Source organism: Sceloporus undulatus, chromosome 2 (genome assembly GCF_019175285.1).
Source record: "Sceloporus undulatus isolate JIND9_A2432 ecotype Alabama chromosome 2, SceUnd_v1.1, whole genome shotgun sequence".
Taxonomy (NCBI): Eukaryota; Metazoa; Chordata; class Lepidosauria; order Squamata; family Phrynosomatidae; genus Sceloporus; species Sceloporus undulatus.
The window spans coordinates 13921662-13933207 of NC_056523.1; the positions used below are offsets into that span (position 1 = coordinate 13921662).

At 39.6% G+C, this 11546-nt stretch overlaps 1 protein-coding gene and 1 long non-coding RNA gene across 2 annotated transcripts in view; one reads left to right on the forward strand and one right to left on the reverse strand.

Annotated features, from left to right (window-relative positions):
• The window catches only part of LOC121923794 (zinc finger protein 157-like), a 30903-nt gene that overhangs the window by 141 nt on the left and 19216 nt on the right, over nucleotides 1-11546 (reverse strand). Inside the window, exons 4-6 of the mRNA XM_042454581.1 lie at nucleotides 4490-4616; nucleotides 2331-2411; nucleotides 5-670 (exon numbers count right to left, since the gene is read on the reverse strand). Of these exons, the coding sequence (XP_042310515.1) occupies nucleotides 5-670; nucleotides 2331-2411; nucleotides 4490-4616 (874 nt within the window). The remainder of the gene's footprint in view (nucleotides 1-4; nucleotides 671-2330; nucleotides 2412-4489; nucleotides 4617-11546) is intronic.
• On the forward strand, nucleotides 6482-8220 carry LOC121922027. Its single transcript, XR_006102075.1, has 3 exons — nucleotides 6482-6596; nucleotides 7516-7592; nucleotides 8095-8220. It is a non-coding gene; the product is annotated as an uncharacterized LOC121922027 (long non-coding RNA).

Sequence of the window (11546 nt, forward strand, 5' to 3'; positions counted from 1 at the left end):
AAGCATTTCCCACACTCTATGCATTTATATGGTTTCTCCCCTGTGTGAACCTTATGATGTGTGGTAAGGTGTGATCTCACATAAAAGCTCTTCCCACACTCCATGCATTTATATGGCTTCTCTCCCGTATGAGTTATTTGATGCCGCTTAAGGCTCTCTTTCCTGCTGAACTTCTTTCCACATACTATACATTTAAATGGGTTATCTTCTGTGTGAGTTCTTTGATGTTGCTTAAGACTCCCTTTCTGACTGAAGCACTTTCCACACGCCGTACATTTATACGGCTTCTCTCCCGTATGAGTTCTTTGATGCAGCTTAAGGTTCCCATTCTGACTGAAGCACTTTCCACACTCCATGCATTTATATGGCTTCTCGCCCGTATGAGTTCTTTGATGCTTCTTAAGGTCCCATTTCTGACTGAAGCTCTTTCCACATGTCATGCATTTATATGGCATCTCCCCTGCTTGAGTTTTTTGATGTATAAGTGATGTAGTATCAGTGAAGTTCTTTCCACAAATCACACTTTTCAATAGTTTCTTAGTTCCTTGGTGATTCCAAAATGTTCCAGTCCCTTTTAAATTCTTTCCAGATTCTTCTCCACACTCTTGTGTAGCAATTTGTAGGGATTCAAGAGATGGCCTCTGGTAGTTCTCACTGTCCCAATCATGATCTGATTTGGAAGATAAAAAGATTTTTAAAAAAGACATCAGGTCACGGTTTCAAGAAAAAATCCCAAAGATCTTACCAGGAATGAAGTCTCTAGTTCTTCTCTTTCTACCTTATTTCTTATTTCTTATACCTTATGGTATTTCTACCTTATTTCTTATTCCCTTCCCAAAGGTTTTGCCTTTGACAAGGTTGTCAAGTCGTGTCCAACTATAGGAGACTGTGCTCATCTCCGTTACTAAGCCAAAGAGCCAGCATTATTAAAAATGACTCTGTGATCATGTGGCCAGCATGATTGCACCAAATGCCATTCCCTTCCCAACAAAGGGAACAAATGAGTACCCAGATTGTTGGGGGCAATTAGCTTACTTGCTAATTAGCTTACTTGCTGTTCACCGCTATGATCTTTGGAATAGCGGTATATAAATAAAAACAAACAAACAAACAAACAAACAAAGTTGTTCATATTTATTTTCACATGATTTTGAATTGCTAGGTTGGCAGAAGCTGGGACTAGTGATGGGAGATCGCTCCATCATGCGACACCTGGGCCTTGAACTGCCAAGCTCCCGGAGTCAGCCCCTTAACCACTGAGCCACTGTGTCCTTATTTCTACTCTACTCTACCCTACTCTTATTTCTTTTTTATAACAAATTTATTGCACATATTTAAAATAACACAATTCTTCACCTTCCCAATGGCACTGACAATGAACAATCTTGACATAGCAAAACACTGTCCTTGACAGTGTTTCCCCATCCAACACAAAAACTTTCACAATTACAGATACAACAACTAAAATTAAAAGTTCCTTTTTTCCATCAGTCCTTGTTATCTCTTGCCACATTATCTTCTCCTTTAATTTCATTAATAATTATTGAACTTTATCTCAATTTATTATGAAATTATTGGTTTATTATCATTCACATTTTTAATTTGTTCCCTTAACTGAAGTTAACTTAACTCTTATTACATTATCTTCAAGAGTCTAATCTTTGCTCTATTCCCATTCCAATGCTTCTTTTTGCAATATATTATTATTTGGACTGTTATTCTTTCATGGTTCATTTCATATTTTATTTTAGCTGGCACAGAGGAACTTCTACGTTATGCCAGCTATTCTACAACTGAAGAATCAACTTCCATAAGACTATGCAATCAGAAGGACAGAAAAAAACAGAACTACAGCAAGGTAGGCAGGGGGCAGGATGAAGACAAGTAAATAGGGATTTAAGGTTAAGAGGCAAGTGAGTAGTCAAGGAAAAGAAGCAGAAAATAAGGTTGCGTCCTTGAACTCAAGATAAGAAAGACTAATTTAGGCTGCGTCTACACTGCAGAAATAATGCACATTGACACAGCTTTAACTGCCATGACTCAATGTTATGGAATACTGAAATTTGTAGTTTTGTCAGATATTTCACCTTCTCTGTCAGAGAGCTCTGGTGCCAAAACAAACTATAAATCCCAGGATTTCATCACATCGAGCCATGAGAGATAATGTGGTGTCAAATGGAATTATTTCTGTAGCACAGACTCATCCTTGGGTGTAAATGCTTCTGAGAGTCCCTACCTAATTTGTGGCAGATTAAATTCACTGAATAAAGAAAGGTTGAAAAATCCACAAAACCTCACCACAAAGGTTGAATCACATAACAAGCAGATACCTGACAATATTTTCTGTTCCTTCGAATTCTGGACAGACAGGTCTTCTTCCAGCCAAGTAATAAGGTCTGGTTTGGGGGTTTCTTTTAAAGGAAGAGAGATGCTGGTGATTACATCAGTATGCCAGTATTTTAACTCCATCTCTTGCTATCTATACATCTATTTGATGGTTCTTTCCACTTTAGGCAGCATACACTGGAAGCAGAGTACTCTCCAAATATAAACCCAAAGAAAAGCCATTCCTAAAAACAAGTCCCTCATACTGCTACTGCCTTGTCTGGATTATGCTTCCATTCCCTGGTTCTGGTCCAGACTACTACTACTACTACTATTATTATTATTATTATTATTATTATTATTATTATATTTTCTTATATCCCGCCTTTCTCCCAATATAGGGACTCAAGGCAGCAAAGAGCAGATTTAAAACACTACAATTTAAAAACAGATAAACATTAAAACATATAAATAGAAAATATAAAAAAAACAATTAAACCATTTTAAAAGTTAAAACAGTTATGAGCTACAATCAAATATTACAATACAAGCCTTAAATTTTTAAATAGCACAACATTCCCAGATCTTATTAATTTGCAAAGGCCTGGACCCACCAGAGCTAAACACTGCCCCAGCTCCCCACCACCACCAGCAGCTATTAGATTCCTGCTGCCAAAATCCTGTGAGAAACAACCTGAAACCCATGAATAAGGCCGCTTTAGGAACAGGATTTTCTAGCTGACCATAGACTCTCAGGAAGAAGAGACAGAGAAGCAAATCCCAAGATGGGGCTCTCTGTGTCAGAGAATGAGACAAGACCTGTCTCAGCCTGATTGCCCACTAAAATAAGGGGTAGATGGGAGAGCTATTTATTCACTCACATCCTGCCATTTCCCTGAGGCTAAATGAAAGATTATTCCCAAAGTGCCTACAGCTCAGCTGTAGGTGGAACTCAATGAAGCCAGCTCCTTTCATTCAGGACTCTGGTTGGCCTTGGCTGCAGCTGCACCACAGAAATAATACAGGATGACACCTAACAATTCGTTCTATTGCAAAGTATTCCTAGATGTACGCAAATCCCCATGATTACTTTTAAAGGTGGTCAGAATCTGCACAGCAACATGAGGTATCCTATAAGGTCAGGGACACTACTATAGATAAGAGCAGATGTGCAGGACAACATGTGGAAACTGCAGCATGGGCTCTAATTGTTTCAGGTTAAAAGTATTCAGGATTTCATAGGACAATAAACAATATTATCTCAATTAGCTATTCACATGCAACATGCAAGGAGGAATTTATGTTATACAATGCCCCTGCAATCTATTATACAATGCGCACATCATAACTGGGCACAACATATGCGGCTTTCAGCATACACTGAAAGCCGTGCGGGAAGAAGCCTTGGCATGTCCTGGAAGGGGTAATGGTGCGTTCGTCCATGGAGTGTGTGCTGCATCCCAAGCACAAGCCCCATTTTTTAAAATGGAGCTTGAGTACACGTGGAATTCCCCTTATGTGGGTGGGGTGTGTGTGTCCAGAAAAATACCCCATGTAAGGGAAGGGCACACTGTACAAAGGAATGACAAGGAGAGTAAGGAACCAACAGTACACATGCAAATCACTCCTGCCTTTCCAGATCATACAATATATTTAGCCAAGTCCATTCCAGGCAAGCATTCTCTGAAGATGCCAGCCACAGATGCTGGTGAAACATCAGAAAGAAAGTCTGCCAGAACATGGCCACATAGCCCAAAAAACCCACAAAAAACTAGAGTAAGGATTTACTGTTGTGAACACAGAAAATGCATTAGAATTAGAAAAAATGCATGCACTATTGGTGAAGGATTTTCAGAAGTTTAAGCATGAGGGGAAAAATATTAGACTTTGTTGCTTAAAGAAAATATTGGTTAAAAATAGGGAAGGATATACTAAACTAATATCCGAAACACACTGCAGAAATAATCCAGTTATAGACTGCCTTAACAGCCCTGGCTTAGTGCTAGGGAATCCTAGGAATTGTAGTTTATTGTGGCACCAGAGCTCTCCGACAGAAAAGGTTATATATCCCACAAACCTATATCAATCAAATTGCTCCCACAACTCAAGGAAAGCCTAGAAAAAACTATTCAGCATTTATCACATAAGAGAAATACATCCTTACCCAGAAAGACTACAGTCTCAAAGTTCTCCAGCATGACTTCCTTGTAGAAAGCTTTCTGGCCTGGATCCAGGAGATCCCATTCCTCCTCAGTGAAATACACAGCCACCTGCTCAAAGGACATCACCCACTGTAAAGAAGAAGAAGAAAAATCTCTAATCAAAAATTTCCTCCTCTTCCAAAGAGCAGTGGCATCACCAGGGTTGGTGTTACACTAGTGTGGTAACTCATGGTGTCAACCCGAGGCTTGGAACCACCAGGCCAATGGTCCCTCAGGGGTGGATCAGGCTGCTATGGAAGAGAAAGGCTCCAGTCTACTTGCCACTGATAGCTGGCAGACCAGGATACTTGATACTATCCATGTCAAGGAGGAATGGGAATGGGACTACTCTGGCTTCTTCCCAGTTAGGCTTAACCGCAAAAAAAGCCACCTGCTTTGCCGACTTCCTGGCTCTGTGTGTGTTCTTCCTCATTTGCAATGATTTGCTAACATCAGAGCAATTTCACACTGTGCACATTAGATGGCCTGGATTTGAACAAAGGGAGATTTGAGGCAGCCGTAGGTCCAAACACCACTGCAGAAACAAATAATCCAGTCTGAGACTGCTTTAACTGCCCTGGCTCAATGCTAGAGGAATCAGGGAGATGTAGTTTTGTTGATGAGACATTTAACCCTTACAAACAAATTCCCAGGTTCCCTAGCACAAGTCAGGGCCAGTATAAGCATCTCAAACTGGATTATTCCTGCAGTGTGTTTTGTGCCTCTGGTTCCACAATGAATTATATGTGTATTTTAATGGATGTGTTTTAACTGATGTGGTGTATCTGTTATTTGTTCCTAAATGTGACCCATGGGTAGAGGCATGGAAGAAATGTGTGTTCTTATATAAAATGGAAAATCAAGGTTTGCTATTGGGATCGTGTTTTTTTTCCCTGAATATTTTCAAGCTGTGGATGCTTGATCCGTGGATAAAAAGTCCATGGAGAGGGAGGGCCGACCGTGTGTGTGGTGTGTGTGTGGAGAGAGAGAGAGAGCGGGAGAGAGAGAGAGAGAGAGAGATGATTTCTATGTGTGATAAAAGCTACAAAAAGACCTTTGATTAGGTTTTATTGATATATATATATATATATAGTATTATATTATCTATATATATATATAATATACACATAGTTAATCCACAAGTCAAGTAAATATAACAAAAGAAGGATGGAATGTACAATGATACAAGTATAGCAAAAATATTATTGTACTAGGACATGTTAATTGATTTTATTTTGTACTCAGTAAGATAATATCCAGCAATATTATACAACCACACGCACTATCTATCATCTATCTATCTATCTATCTATCTATCTATCTATCTATCTATCTATCTATCTATCTATCTACCACTATCTATCTACCTCTATCTATCTATCTATCTATCTATTTCTACCTACCTACTATTATCTACTATTATTATGTTGTTTATATTATATATATATCTAGTCATATCTATCTATCTTATTAAATTATTATAAATATATATAAATAAATTTCTTATATCCCACCTTCTCCAAACAGGGACAATATATGAGGTTGTTACATCTATCTCTGTATATTATTGTTAGATTGTATGCTATAGGCAGGTTACGGTACTGTTTTTATTTAGTTTTTATGTACAGTGCTGTGCAAATCTACAGCGCTATATAAATAAAGAATTATTTATTATTATTATTATTATATGTATTATTATTATTATTATTATTATTATTATTTGATTATATTGTATGTGTCCCTGCATTGGGAGAAAGGTGGGATGTAAAAATAAATTGTTGTTGTTGTTGTTGTTGTTGTTGTTGTTATTTCTGCTGCGTGGATGCAGCCAGAGAGAGAGAGAGGAGATGGAGAGAGCGAGAGAGAGAAATGGCTTTTCCACACTGGACCTTTGAGGGTTAAATGAGAGAAATTCCAATCCCAGAGGCAGGAATGATGTTACTGTATATACATTAGGGGAAAGAGAAGGAAGGCAAATAAAGGAGGTGCCTTCCTTCTTTCCTTTGCTGCTCTTTCCCTTCTTTCTGAGAGGCCAGTGCCTTGGAGGGACTGAGATGAAGAGGGCAAAGGGTGAGACTGGGGAGATGGAGGAGGAAGAAAGGGGGAAAACAAAGGAAAGGGGTCTCTGTGGGGCATTTGGGGGAAGGAGAGGAGACCCACAAACCCACACACACACACACCACTTTTGTAGTTGTTCTTAGTGGTAGGGGGAGGCTGACCCCCTCCAGCCCAGCTGCAAAGGGGGACTGAGCCTGCAGGTATTTGCTTCCTAGGAAACCTCCTCCTCCCTCCTTTGAAAGGCCATCTCTATTCTCTCCTCCTCCTCTTCCTCCTGGGTTGTGGAATCATGTCTTAATTTGGGTGGGGGAAAAGAACCCTGGCAAAACCACAAAAGAATAAACACTATTCTTTTTACCTGCTATCTCATTGTTTTTAAATCTCAATTCAGAATCGTTTATTTAATTATTTGTATCTCTGCTCTTTTCCCAGAACTGGGACTCAGAGCGGGAATTGTAGTTGATATAATATGTATAGCTTGATTACATGTATTTGTCAGCTTGCTTTATACATATTGTGTGGGTGTTTGTATTCATCTAGATATTGTTTTTCCAGTTGGATTGCATTGTTTTTATATTTGCATTGCTCCATCTTTCCTCTTTGTATTTGTAGTTTACACTATACACACACGACACAAAAAACCACACATGCACGCACATCTTAGATTTATGCCTTTGGCATGGCTGGCTGTTTTTGTTGTTGTTCGTTTACTTTGTAAAGCACCATGGACACTGATGACGCATGTCAATAAATGATGGATGATGATGGTGGTGGTGGTGGTGGGGGAAAGCTCATCTCACAGCTTGTTGAGAACTTTAAGACCTTCTTACTAAGAGGTAGTGGTCCCTGGGGAACGTTGCAATTCAGATGAGGAACCTGTACAGCATACATGCTCCATATGCCAAGGACAATCTTGTTTGTGTCTCCACAGGTGATATAATGGCATCAGGGCCTGGATCATCTCTTCTTAATGGGAAAGTGGAAAGTGTCACCATGCAGACACTTCAGGTAAGGGAGAGAGGAGATAGAGAGAGATGAAGGGGACACTTTGCCATCTCCCACTGTGCTGAGGGTATAAGGTCTGATGGTGATAGTAGTAGTAGTAACTGCTGCTGCTGTAATCATTTTTCCCTAACAGAGCCAACATTTTACAAATTAAAATTAAAGCAGCATACTTAATAGTATAAATTAAAATTTTCTACCAGAAATAATAATTCTCAGATAGCATCAGTAGGCTATTGCTAATATTGAAAGTCAGCCTCCCAAAAATATTTCTCTTTTATCTACATTTGTAGCCATGTATTGACTAATACACCGTGAACTTTAATATATTTCTGATATGAACTCTTTTTCCATAGGATCAAAATGTAATTTTTTTAATTTATGCTGGATGATTCTACTGTGTCATCATATATTCATATGTTTACAGTACTATTATTACAATTATTTTTAAATGAAGACTACAAGGAGACTGTTTCTCCTAATGCAGAATAATCTTTCTTTCTTTCAGCAACTGATGTCATTTGGGAGGTGGCTGTGTATTTCACCAAAGGAGAGTGGGATCTTCTGAATCACAGCCAAAGAATTTTGTACAAGATTGTCATGCTGGAGAACTATAAAAATGTGAACTTTCTGGTAAGGATACCCCCCCATGCATTTTGGAAGAGGCAAATGTTTATTTCTGTCTTCAGGGAATTGGAGCCTATTAGGGTGGTCTCTTCTTGTGGTTGGATTGTAATTAGTTCCTTAGGATTCCAAGGCATTTAAAAACAAACAAACTTTATTATTACCGCTTCATACCGCCTAAGCAGTGTCTAAGCGGTTTACAACTGTAAACTAATTTAGATGCTAATATAGATGCTGGTATGGGTGGTGCAGATATGGCAGCTCTAATTTACCCATCAAATTTAGCCTGTGGATTGACCAAAATGCTCCCAGGCAACCTCTCCTGTTGAGCAGCTCCTGCACAGATCTTTGGTACAAATTGAGTGTCCCTTTCAGCTGTTCCAAAATCCAAAATAATGCAGAATTGTCTACCTGGTAGCTGAGTAGTGACACCTTTGCTTTCTAATGAGTCAGTGTACACAAACTTTGTTTAATGGACAAATTATTTAAAACGTTATGTATAAAATTACCTTCATGTTTATAAGAGGTATATAAGATGTATCTCCAAAATATCTCATTATGTATACAAATATTTCAAACTCTGGGGGGAAATCCAATCCAAAACACTTTGCTCCAGCAGCATTTCAGATAAGGTACTCAACCAGAATGTCCTCCACTAAGAAAATAACCTTCACATGGAAATAACACTTGTATGAATTTCAACAATAAAGGTAGGAGTCTTTATGTTTAGTCACTATTGAGGCTGTCAAAGAGCTATTGCGGGGCTAAATTTAAACATGATGGCTCAGCCTATTGGACACTTAGGGTAAACATCAGGTCATTTCTAGGATTAGTAGCTTGAGACAGATCACAATGTGAAGAAAAAGTAACAAAAAATGAAACACAATCCATGTACAGTGAATGGGAATTTATTCTGTGTTATTTTCCTTCATACTTCCATTTCTGTCAGGTGCTTGCCTTTGAAGGGGCATGATGTTGAGGCCAAATTAGGAGAGGGCAAATTTGGAAAGGTAGGAGGTTCTTCAGTCCCAGGCAACATATTTGGGGCTTTCCTGGCCATTTTAGGCTCAGGAATGGCCTTTTTTCACAATAGAAGTAAGCAAAAGTCACTCCTTGTTCATTTTCTGTTTTAAAAAGACCTTTCCTAGACCTAAATTAGCCCAGAGAGGCCCAAAACATGGTTAAAAGGCATTTGGTTGAAAAAACTGCAAACAAATTTGTTGACTTTGGGGGGGGGTGTCCCTTCTGGAGGGCATTTGGGGGCAATCTTTTTTAATGCCTGGGGAACTAAAAAATTGCACTGATGAGCTGTTTGTGGCTTTGTAGCCCACACTTTGCCCACTTGTGTCCTAAATACTCTATACACAAAAAGAGCACCATTGAAGTGATGCTTGAAGAAAGTCCACATGTCTCATTACTCCAGATGGCAAGTGTCTTAGCCCGGGACTGTTTCTTAAAACCTGTTTCTGCCCAGTGGAGGACTCAAACCCCAGTAGTTCCAACAGTTAAAACCTTAAAGCCCCAGAATACAACGAAGGAGAACACATAACAAACAATACAGAGACACTGCCTCACCCCTTTTCTCTCCCACACATAATTTTAGTTCTTGTTGCTTAATTATAGTAGATGGTATGGCTACTGTGTATAGTCACATATAGTCTAGAAATTTTAGTCAAAACTTGACCCACAACATGAGTTGACTTATCCATGGGTCAGCTTTAATCCTTTTTAAAAAGGAACCGTTCCCCTGACAAATAGCAAGAGTGTATATATCCTAGAAGCACTGATTCCCCTCTATTCTGTCATCCTCCAGCCTTTAGTGTGAGCACAAACAGTCATGCCTCTGGAATTTTGTAAGTTTTTGGCATTGTTTCCTTTTGTTTTATCTTTAGTCCTTTGTTACATACCCCTAGGTTTTACCCTCAATTTATCCACGGATCATATCAAAATCCATAATTTTGACCCCAAAACCTGCCCTTGACTTACACATAAAATCTACTTATAGTTGAGTATATTAAATTATCCATTCCTCTCCATGTATGTCTCTCTCCTACACCATGAGATTATCAGAACAAGAGAAATTGGAAGTATAATCCAATGGCAATCCAAACGCAATCATGGGGTTTAACGTTATTGCGTGTTAGACTACCACACGCAATTTAGGGCATTGGAAGTCAGTTTCAACAATCATGGGGTTTCTGTTATTGCGTGAGAGATGATCACATGCAATTTCAGGCAATGGCAAGCTATTTTCGGGCAATGGGAAGTCAGTTTGAATGCAATTCGATCACATAAATTCGATGAACTAGTGATTCACGTGAATGCGTTTTGGCCCCACTTTCTTTTCATCGAATTAAGAGAAATTCCTCCGTGTGATAAACTCCCAAGAAGACTTTGCACAGCCCCTTCCTTAAGGACTCTCCTGCCCATGGCTAAAGCAAGTGGTTCATTGTTAGTTACACACATTTGTTCTCTTCAAAAGCTGGACACAGATTCCAGTAGTCAGAATCATGACACCGAGATGGGCACAAGAACAAAAGTCTTCTGATCCACATCAGTCTTTCGTCTCTGTAGGAACCTAAGTGATATAATTTGCCAGTTGCCACCAGACCCAGGTTCTCCTGCTTTAGAGTCCCAACTGCAAGAGCTGTAGAATCGTCTGTGATGGTGGTCTAGTTTATCTGTTTTCTCTCCCCTCAGCTTGATGATGGCAGCACAGGCAGCCTGTGGCTCTGTGATCATCTCTGTGGGTAGAGCAGAAAGGCAGCACTTGAAGTACCTCAGGTAAGGTAGGGATTGTTGGAGAGAACTGTAGGGATGCTATATGTCCCCTCTGTGTTGGAAAGAATATCCCCTAACTTTAATTTTGCTGCTGTAATGTGACTAGGGAATACTATAATCTTTCTGACATTTCTCACATGAAATCTTGAATCTGTTAAATAAATTAAGGGGGGGGGGAGAGAAATGCAGCACTTCCTAACATGTAAGAGCCTCATAGTGCAGTGGTTAGATGCCTGTGCTGCATCCACTCACTCACAAACTTTACTCTTTGGCAGGGCCATTTCAGTGGGGAGTGTGAAGTGCGGGACCGCACTGGTGGACACTTCACACTTCCAGCATAGAGCGTACTTCCATACCTCTTAATGGGTTAGACTGAGAGTCCTGGAGACAGAAGGTCCTGGGAAGTACCCAGTTTACTTATCTGAAGTCCGTGAGGAGGATGGCTAGGACTCTCATCATGCAACAAACAAACTCTTGAGCCTCACCTCTTCCCAAATGGTTCCTGGGTGCCTTTGAGAGTTGCAAACAAGGCAGGTAGGCCAGAACAACACCGGA